Below are 26964 nucleotides of genomic sequence, written 5' to 3'. Positions count from 1 at the left end.
TATACATTATGAATTATTATGGTAAAAGGAAACACTGCTATATGTATACAGATAGCTAGATATCTATAGCTATATTGATGATAATACATGTTAACATAAGCACTAATTAAAAATGCTGACAAGATTAAAAAATAGTTAACACATACTGATAAAAATGCATGCAAAATTAATTAAACAAAGATTAAACAATAACATGCTTGGTCCCCAACTGCCACAAGTGTTAAAATGTTGACATTAAGAATATCCTATTTTGGGGATGACTGGGTGGCTCAGTGGGTTAAGCATCTGCCTTCGGCTCAGGTTATGATCCCAGGGTCCTGGGTTTGAGTTCCGAGTTGGGCTCCTTGCTCAGTGGGGAGCCTGTTTCTCCCTCTGCCTGCTGCTCCCTCTGCTTGTGCTCTGCCTCTTTCTCTCCCTTTCTCAAATAAATAAAATCTTAAAAAAAAAAAAGAATATCTTATTTTGGGGGCACCTGGGTGGCTCAGTCAGTTAGGTATCTGCCAGGGTCTTGGGATCAAGCCCTGTGTCCACTCCCTGCTCAGCGAGGAGTCTGCTTCTTCCTCACCCTCTGCCCCTGTCCTTGCTCATGCACTCAATTTCTCTCTCACTCACACTCTCAAATAGATAAATCTTTAAAAAAAAAAAAAAAAAGAATATCCTATTTTGTATCTTCAAAATGCCTCTAAAATTTCTCATATTATATTAACTATAAAGAGAGACAATGGTTAACAATTGAGAAAGTCATATTACTTTGTTTTGAATTGAATGCTTTGTGCCTACCTAATTTTTCTAAGGCTTGTATGTTGTCATTTTTCAGATTATCCATTCTTTCTTCAGTTTCCTCATTCCCACCAACCAAATTAGTTTCCGTTTCCACTGCTCCGGTTAGGTAGTGGGCTGGTGTATCCGATGGTTCTACAGCAGTTCCTAAAATAAGAATTGCTAACTTGAATCACTAGCAGCTGAAGACCACATTTAAGTGAGCTTATTCCAGTCCTGTTCACAACCTCAATACAAACATCTCAGGTAACTTACATATAGGATTCGTTTATTGAAAAGGATAAGGAACCAGGCGCTGGGAAGGTAAGATCAAGATAAAGTCACTGACAAAGCAGGAGTAGGTACTTTTCCACAGAGGCTTAGAAAAGAAAAAGAACACTAAGGTCTGAAACTCTTGTGGTCGTAGTGCGTAAGGAGCAAGATATGCAGAATAAGCCCATCCCAGGGCTCCGGGCTCTCCTAGGTTCTGGCATGACATCATCATGAGTTAAAAAAATAATAACTGTACATAGGTAACTTTATGAATTGGAAGGGAACTGGAGAGAATGCCCCTGGTTTCAGTGGCTCCTCCCTTAGCTAAACTGAGCTAAGTAATAGGATATCCAAAGCTTTTGATCTCAAGGATGCAAGTCATTACATATCTCTTCAACACAAGAAAGGTTGAACAGGAGTCCATTTTTGGTCATTTTTAAATGATCACACGTGACTTATAAAGTATTCCTACCAAAAATGTTTAACCTTGGGGCGCCTGGGTGGCACAGCGGTTAAGCGTCTGCCTTCGGCTCAGGGCGTGATCCCGGCGTTATGGGATCGACCCACATCAGGCTCCTCTGCTATGAGCCTGCTTCTTCCTCTCCCACTCCCCCTGCTTGTGTTCCCTCTCTCGCTGGCTGTCTCTATCTCTGTCGAATAAATAAATAAAATCTTAAAAAAAAAAAAATGTTTAACCTGGATCTAACTAAGGCTTTATAGCTAGCTTCTCACACAGAACATAGTGGATAGAGGAATAAGCTGAATTATACCAAAAGGACAATTAAATTCAGAATGTAGTATTCTAGGNTTAACCTGGATCTAACTAAGGCTTTATAGCTAGCTTCTCACACAGAACATAGTGGATAGAGGAATAAGCTGAATTATACCAAAAGGACAATTAAATTCAGAATGTAGTATTCTAGGGACAAATGGACAAATCCCTTTACAATAAGTCTGTGCCACAGAGGCAGGGGTGGGGGATTCTTCTAGATTAAGAAATCAAAGAAACATAACGCAGGCAGTAAGTCCAATGTGTGACTGAATCTTGATTTTATGAGGTTTTTCTTTCAGAGAGTGGGAAAAGAAGCTACAAAAGACATTGGGGGCAACTGGGAAAATGTAAGTAGGTGTTAAGTATTTGATATTGGGGAATTACTACTAATCTTCTTTGGTGTGATAATGATATTATTATTACAAGAGAATATCTTTACCTTTAGAAACTATAGATTGAAGTACGTAGGACTAAAGTGCCTGATGTCTACTACTCACTCTTAAATGATTAAGGAAAAAAGATAAATAGATGAAACAAATATGGCAAAACATTAACTGTTGAATCTAAATGGTTGGTTTGTAGGTATTTGTTATATTATTTTTTGATTTTTCTGTATGTTTAAAACTTTTTTATAATACTGTTGACCCATGAACAATCGAGGGATTAGGGGCACTTCCCCTCCCCACGCAACTGAAAACCCACATTAACTTTTGATTCCCCTCCAAATTTAACTACTAATAAGATACTGTTGACCAGAAGCCCTACTGACAGCTTAGTCAATTAACATATCTTGTATATTATCTGTATTATATACTGCATTCTTACAATAAAGCTAGAGAAAAGAAAATGTTAAGAAAATCATAAGAAAACACATTTGCAGAAAATACCAGTACAGTACTGTATTGGATAAAAATCCATGTATAAATGGAACTACACAGTTCAAACCTGTGTTATTCAAGGGTCAGCATAAAAAGTTGAAAAATATAACCAGTTAAAAGTTCTTATGATCTTGGAGTGCCTGGGTGGCTCAGAAGGTTAAGTGTCTGACTTGATTTCCACTCGGGTCATGATCTTGGGAGTGCTGGGATCAAGTACCATGTGGGTCTCCCCGCTCAGCAGGGAGTCTGCTGCTCTCCCTCTCTGCCCCTCCCCCCTCCAGGTGCTTGTGCTCTCCTGCACTCTCTATCTCAAACGGATAAATCTTTAAAAATAAATAAATACTGTAAAAAAGTTTTTTTTAAAGTTCCTATGATCTTAATATGACATTTTTAACCACACATAAAATTTCTTAGATCATTAATCCATTGATACATATGAAAAGCACAGCCTAGTGCTAGCCAAAGTACTGTGTCCAGAAGTTGCTAGTGTACCTGAGGAAAATAGTTACATACCAGAGTTTATAATACAGAGCAGTATATGATGTAATTGTATGCTACAAGCAGTATACAACTTGGTACACAAATAAGATATACAAGGTATATACACAGTAGGAGTTTAGAGGAAAAAAAGATTTAGAATGGTAGAGGAAGGTGGAGTTAGAAGTTGTGTGGTTTGCTTCAGTGAAACAGACAAATGCTGGCTCTGGAAGGCACACAAAAATGTTGTTACATGGGGCAGGGAACCAAGGCATCACCATTCCCCTACATTACAGTGGCTGCACATAAAACAGGTGATTGCTACAAGGTGTGATAAATGCTACAGTAGATCACCCTACTAAGGGTGCTAGTAAAACCCACAGGAAGGACCTCTCAACCATGGAAGAAGTGCAAATTTAGAGTCAAAATTTATCCCAACATAAATTTAAAATGTAGGCATGCGCAGGAAAGAATTCGCAGGTGACATACTTTATTTGATACAGTAGACTGAAGCCAACAGCTCTATCAGAGCTATGAGAAACCATTATGTTGATATAAATATTTATGTAAACCTTTTAAGGTCAATATAGCATTTGTAAAATTTGTACTATTTCGGCAATTTTTAATTTCATACATACGATGCAGTTGACAGGGCATCTGTCTTTCAGCAGAAAAATTTCCACTATCACATAAAACTTAAAAAGTTCCAATTTAAATATAAATCAACATTGGTTGAAAGCAAGGCTTCCAGGCTTATTATATCTTCAAAAGAGAGGGGGAAAAATGTATTCTTCTTCTGACAAATTCTAATGGAATTATTTCTTACTCACTAGTTCTATAACGAGTCATTCATTTTAAATTAAATTTATTTTCAGGATTGTCAAATTTTGTTGATCTACACATTAATAACCTGGTAATTAAGTAACTGGCATGCATATAATTATGTATTTATTCTATAATGAAAATTTGTTATTCTTTACTAAAAGTAACACATATTTCACAAATAAAAATGTCCTTAATAAAAATCCAATCCAGGTTTAATTTTTCCCCTCTGTTTTTCAAAGAGTAAATCGGGAGACATTAGAATCAAATATATTGTTAGAAGTCATATGAAATCTGAAATGTGCAAAATGTCAAAGCTTTAGACAAATGAGAGCCCCTAGAACAAAAGGTGTCGAAGCTTTATTATTCAAATATAAGTAATAAATGAAATTTAGAAGCTTTTTGGAAAAATGATTTCCATCTCCATTTAGAACAGCTCTCAGAGCTTAATGCATGTCAGGGTCCGTGTTCTGACATTTGGACTGGCACATGATAATAGGCAAAGGACACTCTTCTTCAAAGCACAAATGAGCTGATTCATTTCTCCATCACTGCATTACAAAAGATGGGCGATTTTTCCTTCCCAGACTCACAGAACAACTTCCATAAGTAAGCTGTTCTTCCAAGCCCAGACTATGGGGTAGGGAGAGGGATCGTGGTATTAACTACCTCTGTCTGAAGGCCATTCAAGTGGAGAAGCAGATGAAGACGTCTTCCTCCGAACCAGGGTTAGATGTACCACTTGCCCTGCATTTCGTAAGACTTCAACAACATCCTGGTTGGCAAAACCCTGAATATTCACACCATCAACCTAAAATATTAAGAGACACATTACACAGAGGTTTCAATTCTGGCAGGGAGAATAAAATCAGGCCTCTATCCCCTGCAAATCACAAGACATCTCCTAAGCCAAGGGTCATGAAAGATGCTTCCTTAGATGGACCTGAAGGACAAAAATGCAAATGACGCCACAAACATTTGCTTCTATGTAAATCACTAAATTAATGTGTGTATCTATGTAGATATGTGTGTTTATGCTTCAAAAATATCATTCAAATAAACTTTAAAATTTAAACAATTTCTACTAAATGGAGAAAGACCAGCCGGAATGGACAAAAGGTAATTACTATATTCTCTAATATATAAAATATCTCAAATTTGTATGTACTCAAATTACTTACTGTTAGTAGAAAAATTACTTTCATGAAGAGATAAAAAGAGCTGGTTAATAGCCTACTAAAATGTATATAAAATGAGTGAGTTTAAAGAACACAGGTGGGGCGCCTGGGTGGCACAGCGGTTAAGCGTCTGCCTCCGGCTCCAGAGGCGCTTGAAAGTCTTTTTTAGGAGAACACTAGAACATCTTTCAGATGTATGTGTGTGTGTATATATATATAATTTTTTTTCTACCAATATGGTTAGTGACTCCTTTCTTCATACACAAAAACAAAAAAACAAAGCTAGGACCCTAAGAGCCCAATCAATGAGATTTCACTGAACTTAATTTTTTAAAACATTATGAGATTATATGAAGCCATTCTCCTCTCATATACACTATAATCAAGATAACTTTTTCCCCTCAACTTGATTCAAATCTAAAACAAAGGGCAGTAACTTACAGCAACTATTTTGTCATTCACTTGAATTTGGCCGTTGTGGTAAGCAGCACTGCCAGGTATTATACTTTTCACAAAAATCCCTGAAGCCTCCCCTGAGGTGCACAAAAACATATGGAAAAAGGAAGAAAGCTCTAATTAGACCTTGATTGCAAAATTCATATCAAGAGGTTAATTAGCTACAGGGGCTGACTTGAGGCTTGATAAATACTATTTTGAACACAAGCAGAGAAATTGATGGATTATTTCAAACTGTCACCATCACAAGTGACCCGAATTTGAAATGATGTGACTGATGACTATTTCTGGAAAAATAATCAGTAATGGAAGCTTGATGAAATGCACTCTACTACACGCTAGAATTCAGGAGAGCCCAGGCAGTCTCATCTTCTTCTCTTGGGCTATCCCCCTTCTTCCTGCTGCTTCGGAGACTTATCACTTCACCAGCACTAACACAGGAGTCTCCTACCTGGTCTTCCTGCCTACATTTAATTCACTGCTCATGTTAGCTTCCCAGACACAGAAAAGTACACAGTGTTCCAAAAAAAAAAAGAAAAGAAAAGAAAAATTCAGCAACATTAAATCACCTTCACATTATAAAATATTTAAATACAAACAAATGGCTAAATAAAAATTACACCTATATAAAAAGTATACATGCCAATGAGCAAAGACTAGAAGAGAAACTGGAAAATGAAAAACCATAACTTAGGAAGATTTTATATTTTTATTCATTTCAAATGAACTTAAAATAATTGTCCATAGAAGAAAAATAAACATCAATGAATTCCTATCGCCTACATAATAAAATGTAAATTTCACAGAATCATATTCAAGGACCTCCATAATCTGCCCAAAACTTTTTTTTTTACTTATCTTCCAACTGCCATCCCTCTAAGACAAAAGTTCACACACAAGACTCTTGATATTTCACCAAAACATTAAGTATTATCATGATGTTACTCCTTTTCTTATTCATTTTCTCTTCCTATAAAAAACATCATCCCTTCTACCAAAATCCTTTTTCATGCCTAGCGCAAATCCCTCTTTGTGAATTCTTTATTCCGTCAAATTTAATCTTTCATCTGCCATATGATGATAGTTTGCTTATGGCTCTAAGACACATATTTCATTTATCCTTAAACAATTAAGTTACTTACATATTTCTTTCTCTGACTAGATTTTTCTTATATTCGTTTTTCTATCCCTTTCAGAACTAAGCAAAGTAACCCCCCTCAAAAGTCCAATGAATAGAATAAAGCAAAAATTACTCTGAAAGACTACATATCAAATAGCATACTGAATTCTTAAATGTTCTAGTTTTTGGATTCACCATTGCCCCCCACCCAAAGTCTCCAAAACTTCTTTTGAGATTAAAGAAGTAAAATGACTCTTTTCTTTATTCAGTAACATAAACATCAAATTTTCTCAATTTTTTATCGGTTATTCACTTTCATTTTACTTGATGTGTATATTGTATTGTGAGGTTTACAAGAAGGCTCCAAAAACTTAATATAATAAAGGTTCATAAGCCACAAGTTTAGCAACTAAGCCATGATTTCTCTAACCTGACAGCATATTAAGAGCTATTCAATATAGTTTCCCCCCCCAACATTATTATACAATCCATACTTAGCTCTTTTGGAATTCATTTAAATTCTGAACCTAATAAAGGTGGCACTTAGAAAAATCTAAAGGTTCAAAAACAGTTATTTCATTAGGCTAAAATAGCACAAGGTGGTCTGACATGAATTTCATTCAGGACTTTGAATACATTAGCACTCTTAATCTTTCCACCTGCTCTAAGTATGCAAAATAATAATTTTTTTTAAAAAAATTAACTTTCTAATCTTGCTATTTTTAAAAAACTAGAACATTTAATAACTCTGAATTCATGTTACTAGCAAATATTTATTCAAAAGGTTTATGTTTCCTTACTCTAAGGATTGTCTTATAATAATAGAGTAAGTCTTACAATAAAAGTTACCAAAACTTTGCACATAGGAATTGAGAGAGTGTTATTCAGAGATACTTGAGCCATGTATGTATTCTTACAATAGAATCCCTTTATATGACAGGAAAATAATTCTAATTAAAGAATTTATTTTTTTAGTAACTATAGTAATACTTTTTGACATTCATAATATATACAGTAATCCTTTTACTTTATCACATCTAAAATGTCATAATATGTAACAGTCATAATATTTTAAATATATCTATCTTAGAAAAAGAGAAGATACAGTTCAAATGTTATAGAGTTGGACAATTAAATCCTTTTGTTAATGACAATCAAGTCAGCTATAAAACTGAGATAAAACTAATTCCCAAATCACTGAAAAGTAAGTGGCTGCCACAATAGATACATGGTTTTACTGTTTAGTATTGAAATTAAAATTTGTAGATATCTAATTTCACTATCTAGAAACCTCAACATCCTTTACAATTATTTCCAAATATAAAATAGAAATGATTCATTTACCTGTATGAGGAGTTCCAACATAGCCAACAATTCTAATCCCAAGACTCTGTCCATCTTTTTTAATGAGTTCAACATCGTAAGTTTCAAAAAGAGAACTGTCCTAAAAGGAAAAGAACAATTTTAATTATACATAATATTTAGTTCCATAACCGTGTGTAGTCAATTTGTGCATGGTTTGTCAAGTATTTCTTTTTAGAACCTGTGGCAGAATCTTAACGACTTTTGATTCCTGGTACTATTCCTGTGTTTAAGTTCCATTATGTGGCAAAAGGGAGATTATCCAGGTCCATCTAATCCAATCAGGGGCCTTTCAAAAGCAGAGTTTTCCGGCTGGCAGCAGAAGAGGAAGTAAAATTGAAGTATAAAGGCTGGACTTGTGGGGTGAAGATGAGGAGGTCCTGTGAGACGTTAGGGGACCTGGAGAAGCACAGAGAGGACCTTAGCTGACAGCAAAGAAAGGAGACTTTAGTCCTACAGCTGCAAGGAACCGTATTCTGCCAACAACTTACATGAGCTTAGAAATGGAGTGTCCCCAGAGCATCCAGGTAAGAGTCCAGCCAGCCCTTAATTTTGGCCATATAGGAATCTAAGCAGAGAGCCCAGCCAAGCCCACTCAGGCTTCTGACCTACACAACTGTGAACTAACAAAGTGTGTTGTTTTAAGTCAGTAAGTTTGTGATAATTTTTTTTTTTTTTTTGAGACAGAAAGCACGCATGAGATACGGGACTTGGTCCATGACCCTGAGATCATGACCTGAGCCAAAATCAAGAGTCAGACGCTCAACCAACTGAGCCACCCAGGCGCCCCTTATGGTAATTACACAACAATAGCAAATACAGCCACTTAGAAAAAAAACCTCAGTATAAATTTTTATCTGAAAATAAAAAAAAAAAAAATGTAAAGAAAAATTTAGAAACAAATGGTAAGAATGANGACTTGGTCCATGACCCTGAGATCATGACCTGAGCCAAAATCAAGAGTCAGACGCTCAACCAACTGAGCCACCCAGGCGCCCCTTATGGTAATTACACAACAATAGCAAATACAGCCACTTAGAAAAAAAACCTCAGTATAAATTTTTATCTGAAAATAAAAAAAAAAAAAATGTAAAGAAAAATTTAGAAACAAATGGTAAGAATGACTGTGAATAATAATTACTGGCAGCAAAAAAGATCAAACTAAAGCTTACTTTCATTACTTGCCTCTAATTTAAAATACGTCTTTAAAGGAATAAAGTATCTAAAAACATGATTCAATTCAAAACACTAACATTAGAAAGGAAACAGTTGATTGAATCAAATTCTTACTTATCACGCAGCTACACTGGTCCCCACTGCTGAATTGAAGGCTGTGGAGAGCAAAAGTAATGGAGGGGGAAAAGTGGCTGTAACCAGTTTGGAGAGGAAAACAAAAATGATGTTATAACATCTCAGACAGAAAACTTCCACTCACAAGGTTCCAAATAGGGAGAGGCAAACACCTTTCTAGAACAGCCCCTCGAATGCACATGAATAATGGTCTTCCACTCTTCCCACCAAAGTCACTTCTTTCTTCTTCCTCTGCCCCTCCTTTTAAAAATTATTTCTTTCCTTTTGCTTTATTACCCCTTGATTCAGAGCCTCTGAGATGGCTGGAAAGATCTTGGAATGGACCAGAAATTCAAATCCCAGCTTCGCAACTGACTAACTATATGGCCTTTTTTTTTTTTTTTTTTTNTTTTTTTTTTTTTTTTTTTTAGCTCAAGACCTGAGTAGACTGAGATCAAGAGTGGGTGCCTGGCCCCTCACTATACAACTTTTAAATGAGTACTTCAGACTTGAGTTCCTTTATCTAATGTGATCTTATCTTAATGAAAGGATAGGCCTATCTTGCAGAATTCCTGTGAGGATTTCAGATGACCTCAACAATTCTAGGTGTTTGATAACAGTAATGATTATTGTTACATTATTATAATGATTATAATAAATATTATCTATTCCCTTTGTTCATCCTGTTCCTAACTCATACATTCACCAGTATTCTGTTTCCCCTCCAACACGTAGATGTCTCCTCACCACCCTAATGAAGTAGACATGACAAGTATTGGGGTGCCTGGCTGGCTCGGTCGGTAGAGCATGCGACTCTTGATCTTGGGGTCATGAGTTCAAGTCCCACAGTGGGTGTAGAGCTTACTTTAAAATAAATAAAATTTTTAGAAAGCCTTTATTTAAAAAAAAAAAAAAAGAAACGGCAAATATTTTCCAATTTACAGATGAGTAGCTGAAGTTCAGGGAGCTTGGATGACTTAATGCTGAGAAACAGCAAAAAAAGAAAATCAAACTTGTCTAATGTCTCTAAACTGGGTTCTCCTCTGCGTCACTGGTGAGCACTGAGGCACTACTCCCACCCATGTGGCACTTTGAGTTGAAGGCACTTCTAATCTTGCGGGGTCTCATACCCCAGTGCTTAAGGGGAAAGAAAGGTTTGCATACTCACAGCACTAGGGCTCCTGTGAGCTACAGCAGGCAGGGCAACAGGTAAGGCTGCAGGGGTAGGAGGGGTTACAGAAATTGCGCCAACTGGGTCTCTTGCAACAAGCATCCGGACTGAGTTTCCACAGTTCCTTAGCACTTGCGCAACCTGCTCGCTGGTCATTCCCTGCACATCTGTGCCACCAATCCTCAAGATGTGGTCCCCTGTCCGGAGTCTTCCATCCTTTAGTTGAAGAACAAGACAAAATTATTCCAAGAAACCAATGATACAACTTCACTGGCTCATAACCAATTCATTGGACTTTCAATTCTGGCAGAATGGCTGACAGAGAAACCATCTATAATATGCTAAATAAAACATAACCATTTTAATGAATGCTGAATTGGCAACAGAGAAAAGGAATTCTTTGGGGGAAAAAAAATGGAGAGGAGCATGTGTTCAAAAGGAGAAGAGTGACTAGAGGTCTAAAATGGACATTTGCTTGAGGGCATCACTTTATGCCTACTGGCCTAGAGCCAGGGTATTCATGGACACNGTCTTTGGGGGAAAAAAATGGAGAGGAGCATGTGTTCAAAAGGAGAAGAGTGACTAGAAGTCTAAAATGGACATTTGCTTGAGGGCATCACTTTATGCCTACTGGCCTAGAGCCAGGGTATTCATGGACACAAAGATAAGGAAGAAATTAGGAAACCCTGGGCCTCAAGAANCAAAGATAAGGAAGAAATTAGGAAACCCTGGGCCTCAAGAAGGGAAAGAGATTGGATCCGAGGCCTCTGGCATCGAGCTAGGAACTCTGAAGGCCAACAAACTCAGTGGCATGTTTAAGGATCAGCAAGAGGTCAGTGTGGCTGGAAGAGGAGGAGCAAAGAGGAGAGTAATTGGGATGAGATGGAAGCGTTAACTGGAGGTCAGCAGTGCTGAGCATTTGCTCTGAGCCAGTAGGAAGGGAAGTCACTGAAGGGTTTAGAACAGAGAAGGGACATTACCTGACTTACTTTTACCAGGATCCCTCAAGCTTCTGTGCTGAAAACAGACTATAGGACAGGAAGCAACGGAAGCAGAGATGTCAGTTAGGAAGCTAAAACAACCACCTAGAAAGAGATACCAACAGCCTGCAGGCTGGGTTAGCAGTTGAGAAGAAGTATTCTTAATGAACTCTGAACAGGCTCTACTGATAACTTCTATATGAGGTGTGAAGGGAAAAAAAAGAGACTTAAAACTCCAAGTTTTTAGCCTAGGCAACTGGAAAGACAGAGCTGCTATTAATTGAGAGATACAGGACTACAGAGGAACGGACGGGTGGGAATAGAAATCAAGAGTTAAGTTTTAGAGATATCCAGTCTGAGATCCTATTAGACATGCAAGTGGAGATGTCAACTATGCAGCTGGATATACAGATTTGGAGTTCAGGAGAGAAGTCCAGACCACATATTTAAATTTAGGAGTCATTAGCATATATAACATATTTAAAGTCAAGACTCTGGGGCAATTTGGAGAAAGGATGCATCATGTTCTATTGCTTAAGCTGGGGATATGCACATGGGTAATTATTATTGCTGTTATTATTTAAAATGTTTTATTTCTTAAACTAAGTGATACATACATTGGTGATTACTGTCATTATTTAAAATGTGCACAGCCATTATACATACTTCTTTATATATACTTTTAAATGTGTCTATTTCATACCCAGAAAAGTTTAAAACACAATTTATCAAAAAGCACATCAGTTCAAAATGTTTAACATTTCCATTCTACCTCCATTTGTCAAATTCTTGAAACAGCAGATCCATCTGCATTTTGTTTCATCAAAATTTTGAATTCTCTTTATTTATCTTAATTATATTAAAGATACCAAGATGTAAACATAGCTGGTTACAAAAAATTATACCTGCCTAGCACTTTACAGGTCGAAAATCACTTTTCATATATCATCTCATTCAAAGAGGGACAACCTTGAATAAGCAAATGGGATTCAGAAAGGTTGACTGACTTGATCAAGGTCACAAAGCTAGTAAGAGAACCAAAGTTCAACCCAGTTGAACTGAAGACCAGTTCTCATTTAGTCCTTTGTCTTACACTTTGATACCTCCAGAGTGACAGTAGTAGACAATAACTTTACTGTTTTCCTATTCTCCAAGAAACGCCTATTACTGTCAAAACGCTTAAATCGAATGAAGATGAAAAGGAGGTATTTTGCAACTGGGAGAGAAGGACAGCCTGAGAACAGAGCAACGACCATTATCAGGCTTGTATGGTGCTAGACTTACTATTCCTGGCTCCAGGAGGTACCATCTATAAGGTGTAGATGAAATTCAGAAGAAAAAATAAATAAAAATAAATGAAAAGCCTTAAAGACTAAAAAGTCTACTCTCCATCCTTCCTTTTCTCCAATTTTGCAGGAACCTGAATGAAGGTGTTAGATCCAAATACTGCGTAAAAAGCTATGGACTTTGTTGTGAAGTCTGCAGAAGGCCCTAGAAGCAACTGGAAGAGGAGGAAAAGAGAAATGCAATTCAAGTCAGAAACATTTGCAAAGACCTAGAGAAAAGACAGATGCAAAGAAGAAGAAAGAATTGGTGGATTTCTACTTTAAGCACTGATAACTTGATATTGTATCAATGCAACAACCTGAAATAAAGCAAGTAAATATTCAAGAGAAAGTCAGTGGTCATGATGAAAAACACCAGTAAAGCTGCCTCTGTAAATCAAACCATCCTTGGCCTGACCAAAGAATAAAGAATATGTCAAATAAGTGAACTTGGTTTGGCCAAAGAAGGGCACTTCACCGTAAATACATATTTAGTCACTTCCTAGGCACTATTTTTTTTTCCTATTTTACCTCAATTCAATTTAAAATGATGTAGATAATTTGCATCTGTCACTGAAAGTCAAACATTTTCTTGTTCCAGAAAAACAGGTGTTCTAAGGAATTCATAAGGGCAAACACAATCATTAGTCAGATTGATAGGAAAGACACCAAAATGACAACTACCTCGTTTAAGTCCAGCAGCCCTAAACATCGCATTTTACTGATATTTTTTGATCAACATTCTCCTTCCATAACCTGTCTACTGTGCAAGAAAATTAAAAGACAGAGTTCTTTTTGTTCTTTAATAGAAATCATAAATCAATGATAGCCAATAAGTAGCTAGGCGAAGATTCAGAGATATAGTGTGCTAATCAAACATTCAACTATAAAGGTTTATTAACTCATAGGTTCTTTCAAAAGAGAAAAATAATTATGCATATAGCCTAAGATAGTATGGAAGTCACAAAAATTAAAACAGCTAATTTTTTTTGGTTTTTTTAAAGATTTTATTTATTTATTTGACAGAGAGAGACAGCCAGCGAGAGAGGGAACACAGGCAGGGGGAGTGGGTGAGGAAGAAGCAGGCTCCCAGCAGAGGAGCCTGATGTGGGGCTCGATCCCAGAACACTGGGATCACGCCCTGNTGAGGAAGAAGCAGGCTCCCAGCAGAGGAGCCTAATGTGGGGCTCGATCCCAGAACACTGGGATCACGCCCTGAGCTGAAGGCAGATGCTTAACAACTGTGCCACCCAGGCACCCCTAAAACAGCTAATGTAATAGGGTACCCCACATCATAGAGAAAAGGCTAAAAGTATAATTTATTTACCATTTAAAAAAAAAAGATAAAATAATCCAAGTTAGCAGGTACAGGCAATAAAATATATTAGTTTGCATTTTAAATTTCCTGATAGGCAGTTTGGATGATAATTTCAATTCAAAAAAATAATTGAGGGGCACCTGGGTGGCTCAGTGAGTAAAGCTAACTCTTGATGTAAAGATTGTGAATTCAAGCTCCACGTTGGGCATGGAGGCTACTTAAAAAAAAATAACAAAAAAATTTTTAAATATATTTTAATAAATAAAATATTTGAAAACCTAAATGAATTTAGGTTTGAGCTACAAAATAAAGCACATCCTTTTCTTTGAAAACTAAAACACAGAAAATACAATTATTACTAGTTTTGACTCCAGGCCAGGTCTGTCATTGGTCTTTAATTAAAAGGCAACATAACATAGGCAGAAAATAGCAACTTTATAATTTAAACACTGTTTCCCTCAAAGAATTAAAGATACTACATCTAAAAACATCTATCCCATCTTCCTCAAATTCCCAGAGCCCTCTTCAACTGATTTTTAAGGATAAGGAAAAAATCTGTTTACAGACTCACTCAAAGCAAAATTTCTTGAGAATAATCAACTAGGCAGCAGACTCAAGCTGGGCCTTGCTTATCCTAGAATGAAAATTCCTCATAGTACACACCCACCCTCCAATCTCTGCTTGGTTACATTCCTTCTTAGTTTGAAAGATTACTGGAGAGTTAACATGACTCATGATATAATTGCCTAATACCAAAAAGTCAGTAATTCAGGGCAACTTTTAAATAGACTGCCTTGTTAGAGTTACCTTCCAGGAAAAATGGGGTTCACGCAGTGCACCTCATTACCCTAGAATTTCTCCAGACCACTTCCGTCAAATGAAGTTTTACACTGTGCATTTTTAATTAAAAACAAAACAACAAAAAAACTTCGGTTGAAAATTTTTCAAGTTTTTGTCATAGCTAAATGGAATGCTCAAAAGATGTATGTTTCAGGTACTGAGTTTGGGAGACTGAGCTTACAGGTACATAGGGCTTATAGACTTACAAGTTTTAAGACTGATGTAATATTATATATTATAGGTTATAGATTTAGAATATAGTCTTTCAGCTCCCTTTACACAATACCATGTAATTTTCCTATCCATGGAATTGGCCCTAATTGCATTTACTGATTGGTCATTGTAACTAAATCTCAACAAGTGTTTCTTATAAAGCTCTTTCCTACGAATCAATGTTTTTCAATTTCATTTACTTTATAACATTAGAGGCAGTAGATAGCAGAAGGACAAGTACAGGCTTTGGAGTCAGACACACCCAAGTTCAAATCCCGGCTCTACTTTGATCAAGCTGTATAGTCAAACGTCAGTTATTTATTCTCCCTAAATCTCAGATCCCTCTTAAGCAAAATGGGAATAAATCCCTCACTCATTGATTTGTGAGCATTAAACTCAATACTATATGTAAAGTCTTTAGCCTAATGCCTTGCTTATACCAAATCATCAAATGCATCCATTTCTTTTTATTTTTTTTTAAAGATTTTATTTATTTATTTGACAGAGAGAGAGAGACAGCCAGCGAGAGAGGGAACANGTCTTTAGCCTAATGCCTTGCTTATACCAAATCATCAAATGCATCCATTTCTTTTTATTTTTTTTTTAAAGATTTTATTTATTTATTTGCCAGAGAGAGAGAGACAGCCAGCGAGAGAGGGAACACAAGCAGGGGGAGTGGGAGAGGAAGAAGCAGGCTCCCAGTGGAGGAGCCCAATGTGGGGCTCGATCCCAGGACTCTGGGATCACGCCCTGAGCCGAAGACAGACGCTTAACAACTGAGCCACCCAGGCACCCCAAATGCATCCATTTCTGACACCCCTTTAGGCTGCAATGATCTCAGTTAGGTTTTCTTAGGCACAGTCCCTCAACTGTACCTATCTTTTAACTATATATATTATCTGTAAACACAAAAGGAAATAATAAAGGGCTATATCATGAAACTCTTCTAAATAAGAAATACTGACTTCCTTCTCTAACTTTCTATTACCTCATTTTATATTCTTTGAAGAAAGTAAGATTGATTAACCCCATTAGCTGAACATAGATATCACTTTATGATCAATCTTGATCACATCTAAACTAATGACCTAATACATGCATATTCCCTTACCATAAAGATTGCCATATTCAACAGTGAGCATTAATATTCAAAACAGGAGTACATTTTAATTAAAAGCAATAATTTCCATTCATTCTTTTAAAGCTATGATCAGTACACATGAGCAACAACTTGTAAAAGCTTAGCAACAATGCACAGAGCCAGTTCAAGAGATCTTATCTGCCATTAGCTGAGATGAGAAGAGAGAGAGGATGGCTCTGTCTCCTATGTTTAGGCCTCACCATACTCCCTACAGGAAAAAGTCAATAGCTCTATTGCTTCTAGAGCTGGCTATTTCCTCATAAGCTTAGACCAACCCTGGACAAGTATACATCTGGAAAAGAAAAACATTAGATGAACTTTAGATAAATAGATTTAAGCAATAAAAGACAGGCTTCTGAGTCAGACAGATGCAGACTCAATCTTGACTTTGTCATTTCCTAGTTGAATAGCCTTGGGCAATTTCTTAACAGTTTCCATATCTATAATTTCAAAATAAAATTTATGACTGTTTTAAGGATCACATGAGAATAATGTATATTAGGCAGATACCAACGTCTGGTATAAACATTTGCTTCTGTATCATGACTGATGGGCATACCCCAACCCCCTCCTTGATGACCTGAAATAGTGACAATCCCTTCCAGTAAAGGCTGAAAATCAGACCTGGGCCTTTCCCAACAGTGTCTCAAAGGGATTAATTTGGGAAACTGCACATCATATTCTCCTTGTGACAATTCTTAATGCACATTAGGATATTAAAAGCTCAGAAAATCCTTACAGTAAAAACATCTATTTGATTTTGTTTAACCTGGTGTTTTCTAAATTTATCTGACCCTTTGTTTTTCACAGTAACTACTCTACTTTGCATCTTGAAAAATGCTACTCCAGCAAACAAGCCTATGAAAATTGCTAAGTGGGGGGGAGGGGGGAGGGGGCGGAAGGGAATGTGGGAAAAGATATCAAAATACTCCCCAATACCTCATTCTCTTTCAGGTTACAAAAAATTTCCAAAAACCCTTAAGAATACATTTTCGGCCACAGATGTGTTATGAAGCTCCATAAAATGACTGTTCTCAGGCTTTTTGGTCTCAGAAACACTTCACACTCTTAATTACTGAGGATAGAGAAATGGGCATTACAAAGATGCACAGGAAACTTTTGTGGGTGATGGATATGTTCATTTTCCTCACTGAGGAGACAGACTGTATGATGGTTAGTTTATGTGTTACCTTTGCTAGGCTATGGTACCCAGTTTTTTGGTGAAACACTAGTCTAGGTGTTACTGTGAAAGTATTTTGCTGATATGGTTAACATTTACAACTGGCTGACTTTAAGAACATTACCCTTGATAACATGGGTAGGCTGGGGAGGGGCTCCATCAAATCAGTTGAAGACTTTAAGAGCAAAAACTGAGATTTCCTTGAGAAAAAGGAATTCTTCCTTAAGACGGTAAAAGAAATCCCACCTGAGTTTCCTAAGAAATCTTGCCAGCCAGCCCTACAAATTTCAAAGTCCAGACTGCAATACCAACTCTTGCCTGAGTTTCTACCCTGCTAACCAGCCCTACACATTTTGACTTGCCAGTAAACATGTATCAAATTTATTAAACTGTATACTTTACCTATGTGTGGTTTGGTTTGTTGTATATCAATTATATCTCAAAAATTACTGAGAATCTCAAAGAGCTTTTGTTTATTTGGTTCTCTCTGTTGTTATCTACTGAATTAGAAAATAGCACAGGGGTGCCTGGGTGGTTCAGATGGTTGGGCATCTGCCTTCGGCTTAGGTCATGATCTCCGGTCCTGGGATCAAGCCCCACATCAGGCTCCCTGCTCAGCGGGGAGTCTGCTTCTCCGTCTCCCCTGCCTCTTCCCCTGCTTGTGCTCTGTCTCTCTCCCTCTCAAATGAAAAAATAAAATCTTTAAGAAAAAAAAAAAAGAAATAGCACAGAGAAATTTTAAAAATACTTAATACATTTAATATACTAATATATATTTCTATCTATTGATGCATACACTTTTTAAAAATTTATTTATTCATGAGAGACAGAAAGAGAGAGAGAAAGAAAGGAGGGAGGCAGAGGGTGAAGCAGGCTCCCCACAAAGCAGGGAGCCCAAAGCAGAACTCGATCCCAGGACCCTGGGATCATGACCTGAGCTGAAGACAGATGCTTAACTGACTGAGCCACCCAGGCGCCCCGATGCATACATACACTTTTTATTTTGAAAATCAAAGCTATATTTTCTACAACAAAGTCGTGAGAAGAGTGGTATTTTAAAATATTTTTGGAAATATCTTTAATATCTGGCTTAAAAGAAGACAACTGGTTTTGAACATCTGCTTTAGCATTCAGTACGTTGCAATATGTTGCTCTGGCTGCAGTATATAAAGAAAATCTGGCCTCAATAGATACATAGTTGGAACATGGAGGAGTGTTTTAATAGCAGTTCGAGTCCACTCTTGTTTGATAACACACCAAAACTTGACAAGTTGTGGTTTCTGAAGATTAGTTGCGATGTGGAATCTGCAACTTCACCAACAAACTTTCAAATACTGTTTCATTAAAATCTATTGATCAACCCTGAATCCTGAATGGACCTTTTCCCTATATGTTGTTGTATCACACACTGGTCTTCAGAAAATATGGATCCATAGACTCAGGCAGATCTTTCAAATATTGACATATTTCATATTATAATATTTTTTAAATCATATTAATATCAGCAATAATCTAATCAGAAGAAGTCTTTAAGTATTGGAAAATGTCAAGCTCGTGGTAAAACACTTTTCCAGAATTCTAATTTTTGCTTGAAAGTTCAAATTTTATCATCACCCACAAATGCTGTCAGTTGTTTTCCTTGAAGTGACAGGCTTGCTTCATTCATTTTCAAAGAAATGTCTGCCAAGCACCCAAATCTGAATAACCATAATTTTTCTGTCAATTATTCTTTCAAAAATAAAAATGCTATTCCAGATTGGTGGTTGCCAGAAGTTGGGGGACTGGGGGTAGGAGATGGGCAAAATGTGTGTGAAAATGGTCAAAAGGGACAAATTTCCAGTTATAAAATAACTAAGTCATCGGGATATAATGTACAGTGTGGTGACTACAGTTAACAATACTGTATTGTATATATGAAAGTTGCTAAGATAGTAGATCTTAAATGTTCTCATCACAAGAAAAAAACATAACTATGTGTGGTGATGGATGTCAACCAGACTACTGTGGTGGTCATTTCACAGCATAAACAAACATCGAATCATGTTGTACGGCTAAAACTCAAACATTATATGTCATATTTCAAAAACTTTTTTGAATGAGAGCAAAAATTTTAAAATTTAAATGTTTTCCATATAAAAAAGTGGCTCGTTTGTCTCACAAATATTTTTCTCAAACCAACCATCATAATTCAGAATGTGGCAGAAGTGCTGTATGGTGCATCCCATTTTGTCACACAATATTAAAAAGACATGCACTTCAATGTCAAAGTTTGCTAGAAATAACAATTTTTTGCTGCACTTTCTTAAGTAAGGCTGACTTTAATTTTTCTCTTTTGTTGCAACCACACAGTGAAGAATGCAGCGACCACTGGCATGATTTGATGCCATTTCCTTGTCTTAATCCCATAGGTCCCCTGCAAGAGTCTCAGGGAGCCCCACAAAGCAAACTGAGAGCGGCTTCTCCAAATACAAGTGGAGGCTGAAAATAGGCATGTTAGCAGCTCCACAGTTTGTGTAAAGATGGAGCAACCTTGAACAGAAATGGGAGGCTGAGGAATTTACCTCAAAGCTGCGTTTGCAAGGCAAGTCCATTTTTACTTATGCTTATTAGAAGGGATACATTTGTAGGTAACTGAACATCCCTTAGTGAAATTTACATATTATTCTGGTTCTCATGGACAGTTCATATACTATGGGCTCACTATTAAGTGGCATCATAACCAAATTTCTAAACTATTTTCTAAAAGCTAAATGCAATGTTTAACATTTTCTTTAATGTAAAACTAAGCAGAAATAGTTCGTAAGTTTTAAAATGGCCCACTTTCCGGGGCATCTGGCTGGCTCAGTCAGTGGAACATGCGACTCTTGATCTCATGGTTGTAAAATGAAGCCCCATGTTAGGTATGGAGCCTTGTTTGGAAAAAAAAAAAGACCCACTTTCCGTTTAAACACTGCTAAATAATGAAGTGTAGTCATTTGGCTTATAATACCAGAAAACTGTAATTCAAATGAAATCTACCACATACAATATTGGGACAAATGTTTATAATCACTGTACCTTCTGAGTTTAGCATTTAGGTCCTTGAAAGATACACTGGGAGAGAATACACATATTCAAAATACAATATCTATTAACAACTCTTCAACAAAAAAACCTGTTCTCTGATGGAATCAAGAAGACTGTCAACCACAAGTCAAAAAAAACAAAAAAGTTGACTTAGGAAATGTTTCAAATAAAGTCAAGTGAGTGTATATTAACATTTATGGGAATAAAAATTTTTTTAGCAATATTTAAATTCTAGTCATGGAATCATATATCCTAGTAACCGATGTTGTAAAATTACATTTCAAATCATACAATTTAAACTGTATGACACCAAAATGGGAACAAACAAGTCAACTTACTCGATCCGCTAATCCTCCAGGAACGATCGTCCTCACAACCACGCCACTTGATTTTCCTCCAACTATTCCAAAACCTAATCCAGAGCCATCATTAATGAGCTCAACATCTTCAATATGGCCCCAATGAACCTACAAATTAATGGCAAATAAAAGCCAACATGTTAGTGAAACACAGATGCTTAGCTTTCCAATAATTTCCAATAATTACTAAAGTAAAAGACATATCACAAAATGAACACGCCTACAAGTAATCAGGGCAACTTCCTAGAGGCTAGGAGATATATGAAATGATCAGATGGTCCCTGCCCTTGAGAATCTTATAATCCAGTAGAAAGATAATCTAAAACAGAAATAATTAAAATATGAGACAGAATACTGAATAAGATACATAGCTTGAAGAGGACAGAAACAAGTCACCTCATTCTCCAGTCTGTACCCAATATCTAGCACGATGCCCAGCACACAGGAGGAACCAATAAATATGTGTTTACCTGAATTGAATCTCAAAATATTATAAAGAGTGGGGGGGTGGGAAGCAGAGATAAGAGGTCAAATCCAACGAAGAATTATGAAAGCTGTGAGGAAAAGGTTGCATTTTAATTGCAGTATGGGGAGAAAAAGAAACACATTCAAGGAAAAGGGAACTATAAGAGCAAAGTGAGGCCATGTAACAAAATGAGTCAAAGATTTGGTCAAAAGATTGGATTTACTAAACTGGATAAGCAAAAGGAATAAATGAAGGTTTTAAAAAGGAAGGACAGGGATATCTGGGTGGCTCAGTCAGTTAAGGGTCTGCTTTCGGCTCAGGTCATGATCCCAGGGTCCTGGGATTGAGTCCTGCATCAGGCTCCTTGCTCAGCAGGCAGTCTGCTTCTCCCTCTGCTTGCCACTCCCCTCCCTTGTGCTCGCCCTCTCTCTCTGACAAATAAATAAAATCTTTAGGAAAAAAAAAGGAAGGATAGGGAAAAAGCAGTGGTTTAGGAAAATGAATCTGGCAGCAATATGAAGGATGAAATGCTGAGGACACAAGGTAAAGAGACTAATTAAGCAGGCTCTTCTGCAGGAAAGGAAAGGTAGGCCCGACTGAAGACATGAGCAATAGGACTATACGAATCAGACTGAGAGATGTAAGCATTTTCCCTCTAACCAGTAGGCTTCCATCAGAAATGTACATTAGGGGCGCCTGGGTGGCTCAGTTGGTTAAGCATCCAACTCCAGATTTCAGCTCAGGTCATGATCTCAGGGTAGTGAAGATCAAGCCTCGGGCTCTGTGCTCAGCAGGGACTCTGCTTAGACTCTCTCTCTCTCCCTCTGCCCCTCCTCCCCACCTGCTCTCTCCCCAAAATAAATTTAAAAATCTTAAAAGAAAAAGAAATGTGCATTAAATTCACATAAGCTAACCACAGAACAAAATTCTCCACCTCAAGCTCAATAGGGTATACTTACTGGTTTTACTATTATACTAAGTTGGACAGTTAGTATGCAAGGTTAAAATAACCAGGAATGTTGGGATATATAATCAATTCAGGACTGGAACAATATCTGGGATGTAACATGATTTGCTAAAATATGCCTGAATTAATGATCACAGCTAATATTCATAGAGTGTATATTTCTGCACCAGGCACTGTGCTTAGCTCTTCACATGCACTCTCATTTAACCCGCATATTATCTCTGTGAAGTGGACACTGTTACTAGTTCCAAGGAAAAGCAGAAGAAACTGAGGCGTGGAGGAGTCAAGGAACCTTCCTGATACAACACGGCTAGGAAGTGGAAGAACGGGACTTGAACCCACCTTAGCCTGGCTCCAGAGCCCTTGTTCTGAACCACTATGCAAAACATTTTCCCACCCTGTTCACTGTATTTATTATGTAAATTGTGCTGTATAAATATCACTGATTACAACAGGGAAGATGTCTCTACGTTAATTTGTGTTGTGACCTTGTACTGTACCCAGACGGTCTATTGTTTCTTTTGTCCCAATGAATGAAAATTAATCAGCTAGCACTTAGTGTTATAAGAAAATAAGATTTATTAGCTTGCATTCTGAAGATGGAGGCCAAAATCTGTAAAACGTTATAAACCAAGTTGAAAGATTCCCAAAAGAGATATATGCTTTTATTCTTTTAAATTGCTCAGTATACATGTTTATATGAAACGGAAAACTTGTATAATTTTGCAGGGTCAATAATCTAGTCATAAACACCCAATATAATTTACAAAAATAATGTTTTCGAAATAACTAACTAAATCTTACTTAAGATTCTCAACAGTAAATCTCTAATAAAAAGTCTCAGCTTAATTAAGGAACTGCCTACACCACCAAGGAACACAAGACTCTCTCCATCACCAAATAACTTACGCATAACACAACAATTCACCTGCTACATTAAATAATAATCTTAAATAAGAAGAAAGACAGGACGTTGAAAAAGCAAAACAGGATCCTCTGTACAATATCTTGTTTAATATGCTAATGCTGTAGTTAGAGATGGGATCATCTTTCCTAAAGTATGACAACTAAAATAACACCTTCTAAATGTCTTTACACTTCTTAAAATCAGTAGCATAATTCAAAATTAAGTTATTTTTCTAAATTTGTAACTCACTGTTTCAGGCAGAGTTGTATCAGTGAGGCTGGCAGAAGTCCTGCTTTTTGTGTGGACCGGTTCCCTGGCCACGACCAGACACAAAGATCCAGTGGTTTGCTGTAATAACGCAATTGCTTGCTGATGGGAAATGTTCTGATCCAGTGGGGTGTGATTAATAGCCAATATCTGGTCATTTTCCCTTAATCTTTGATCCCTTGATATAATAAGAAAATTCTATTGTAAGTGATACAATAGCATCATTTAAAAAAATCTTTCATTCAAGTGAAGCAGTTTATTTCTTACAGCACGACTTCACTTAGTGCATTTATTCAAATCATTGTATGACAGAGCTCTTCAGAGCGCTTTTCACCAAAGTGCTTATTAGCTAATTAACTGATTAAGTGGTGCATCCCTAAACATGTGCATGCACGTGTGCACACACACGCACACACACAGACAACCATTTGGCTAGAAAAACAAGCAAAAACAATGTGTGGGGCCCCACTGCCAAGGTTTTGCAAATAAGAACACAGCTGCCATTACTGCACAAATCCTATACTCCTGAACCCCTTCCAACCTGACTTCAGCATATACCACACTGGGGTAACTGTATCCTCACAGTCACCGATAACCTCCTCTCCAGCAGAGTCATCCTGTCTCGATCATCCTTTGCTTCTCTGACATCTGTCAATTGTTAGGCCAAACTCTCCTTGAAAATCAACAGATGTTACTTCTAAATCTGTATTTAAGCCCTTCTCTCTGTCCCAATCCCCAACCACCCAACTGCTAACCAAGGTACAAAAGAACTATTTTTAAAAGAAATTAGCAAAACCTTAAGGAAAAAACCCATTATAGTTAATATTTACTGAGCACTTGTTAGAAGGCAAGTACTGTGCTAGATGGTTTACAGGCATTATCTCATTTAATCCTCACAACCACCTCCTACTTAGTGACAGGGGTGTCTGGGTGGCTCAGTCAGCTGAGCATCTGACTCTTGATTTCAGCTCAGGTCATGGTCTCAGGGTCCTGAGATCGAGCCCTGCGTTCAAGCCCCATGTCAGGCCCCGCACTCAGCATGGGGTCTGCTTGTCCGTCTTCCTCCCTCCACTTACACTCTCTCTCTCTAAATTAAAATTTAAAAAAGTAAAATTAAAAATAAAATAAAATAAATAAAATTTTAAAAAGTAGTTACATTTTACAAGCAAGAAATTAAAGCCTGGACAAGCTTAGCATTTAATTTTAGCTGACTCTGAAGCATATTCACTTTAGTAGGATTTACTCTGGTTTACATATTTGAGTTATCTCCCTGACACCACTCCTTCTCTTCCCATTTCTCCAGCATCACCCCTCAGTTCCTTCTTACCCCTCTTTATCTCTGTTGCCTCCACCCATCTTCTTCCATTCCCCATGTCAACCATGCAATGGAGATCCTTACCTAATGCCTAAAACTGAACTTCCAAAATTTCTCAAGGTTTATTTTGCTAGGCTCTCTTTATGCTGGTATCACCCAACTTGAAAATGTATAATGATTATCTGTGATTACTGACCAATAAGAAGAGTGCCAGAGGAAAGAAAACAAACTTTTGTCATCATAGTTTCACAAATGAACATTATTAACCTTCGAAACACAAAATCTCCCTGAGAAGGGATTTATCTAATTCATAAATTTAGAATTATGAAAATTCCATTCAATTGTCCTTATCTTTCTCAGGTCACAGCAGACTCAGCAAAACTTTGTCATGGATCAGAATTTGGTCACTTTTTTTTTTTTAAGGATTTATTTATTTTAGAGAGAGAGAGAGAGCAAAAGTGGGGGGAGAGAGAGAGGGAGAGGGAGATCTCTAGCAGACTACCTGCTAAGCAAGGAGCCTGACACAAGGCTCAATCCCACGACCCTGAGATCATGACTTGAGCCAAAATCAAGAGTCTAATGCTTAACCAACTGAGACACCCAGGTGCCCCTGGTAACTTTTTTTTTTTTTTTAAGATTTTATTTTTAAGTAATCTACACCCAACATGGGGCTCAAATTTACTAGCCCAAGATCAAGAGTTCCATGCTCTACCAACTAAGCCAGCCAGGTGCCCTCAGAATTTGGTAACTTCTGGGCTCAAGGACACAGTGTAAACTTGGTTGGTATTCAAAGGCCATTTGGTCCCCAAGTACTCCTTCCAACTTGGCTCCCTCCCCCACATAAACCGCTTTTCCAACTATTCTAATCTACTCTTTCCCACTCAAACATGTCTGGCATTCCCCACTCCTGTGTAGATGGTTTCCTCCATCGCTGATGCCCTTTTGACTCTACTCAGCCAAATCAATCCACCTTCTGCGATCCAGCTGAGTCTCTCTCTCTCTCCCCAACCCTCCCCATCGCTTACCTCGTTATCACAGTGCTCTGAATCTCTCATCTATCACTCACTGAGTATTCATTTATACTAACTATGCTGCTGACAGAGCTAGGATAGCTCAGTCAGTTGAGTGTCTGACTCTTTCGGCTCCGGTCATATCTCAGGGTCGTGAGATCAAGCCTTGCATCAGGCTCACACTGGGCATGGAGCCAGATTGGGATTTCCTCTCTCCCTCTCCCTCTGTCCCTCATTCCCCGCCCCTCATTTGGTTTTGTGCTCTATTCAGAAAAAATAAAATAAAAATGTTGCTTATACATCCTTTTATTAATATTAGGAAAGGCTTATTATGTTGAGATAAGGATATAAAACTGTATATACTCCACGACCTTCTTTATAAAAAGAAAATATTCTAATGTATTTCCTACTTGTCTTAGGGTAGTCAAAGTCCTAGAGTTCGCTTATTATATTTCTATATATTTTATAATTTCCTATTATGTGTATGTATTACTTTCATAATTTTGAAACATATATTTTATAAATTGAGAATGTTGCTTGTGAACCTTTCTTGAGTCCTAAAGAAACATTTATTTTTAAATATGACCACTATGGAACAATACCAGAAATCACTTCCATTTTCTCATTTCCAATGTCCTTCTTTCTGACTTCTTCACCTGAATTCCTATTCGCAGCTTGTTCATTAAGGAAAATCTCTTAATTAATCCCAAATGAATGAGATACTCTTGAATCTTTTCAACCCTGATGTAACTCATAGTATAAGTTCTTAATTTACTCACATTAAAATCTTCTATTTTCTGGAAATCAATCTATTTTGGTCTACCTCCCCCCGGCCCTCACCCAATAGACTGCCAGGACCCTGAATTTCCTTCCAGTTAGAATCTGCTCAGGGAATACAACCTCAACCCCAGATAAACAAATTGTAGAGAAATCTCCTGAAAAATATGATTTTGATGCATTCTAAAGTTGAACAGAATTAGTTTTACTGCTATTATTATTTATAATTTAACTCCCATATGCTGTTGTGTATACTAAATTCATATTTTTCATTT

At 37.1% G+C, this 26964-nt stretch overlaps 1 protein-coding gene across 8 annotated transcripts in view; it reads right to left on the bottom strand.

Annotated features, from left to right (window-relative positions):
- Nucleotides 1–26964, bottom strand: part of PATJ (PATJ crumbs cell polarity complex component) — a 341090-nt gene that overhangs the window by 295619 nt on the left and 18507 nt on the right. For 5 of the 8 annotated variants that reach the window (XR_004623211.1, XM_034653470.1, XM_034653494.1 and 2 more), the window contains exons 5-10: nucleotides 20960–21088; nucleotides 10556–10774; nucleotides 8080–8179; nucleotides 5601–5692; nucleotides 4651–4792; nucleotides 781–927 (exon numbers count right to left, since the gene is read on the bottom strand). Coding sequence is in view for 7 of the 8 variants with exons in the window: in XM_034653470.1 (XP_034509361.1) it covers nucleotides 781–927; nucleotides 4651–4792; nucleotides 5601–5692; nucleotides 8080–8179; nucleotides 10556–10774; nucleotides 20960–21088 (829 nt within the window). In the remaining variant the exon portion in view is untranslated. Of the gene's footprint in view, nucleotides 1–780; nucleotides 928–4650; nucleotides 4793–5600; nucleotides 5693–8079; nucleotides 8180–10555; nucleotides 10775–20959; nucleotides 21089–23569; nucleotides 23766–26964 lie in introns of all 8 variants that reach the window. The other 3 variants (XM_034653499.1, XM_034653506.1, XM_034653476.1) reach the window with 1 other exon arrangement.

This window comes from Ailuropoda melanoleuca, chromosome 2 (genome assembly GCF_002007445.2).
Source record: "Ailuropoda melanoleuca isolate Jingjing chromosome 2, ASM200744v2, whole genome shotgun sequence".
Taxonomy (NCBI): Eukaryota; Metazoa; Chordata; class Mammalia; order Carnivora; family Ursidae; genus Ailuropoda; species Ailuropoda melanoleuca.
This window is presented reverse-complemented; position numbering and strand designations above follow the sequence as displayed.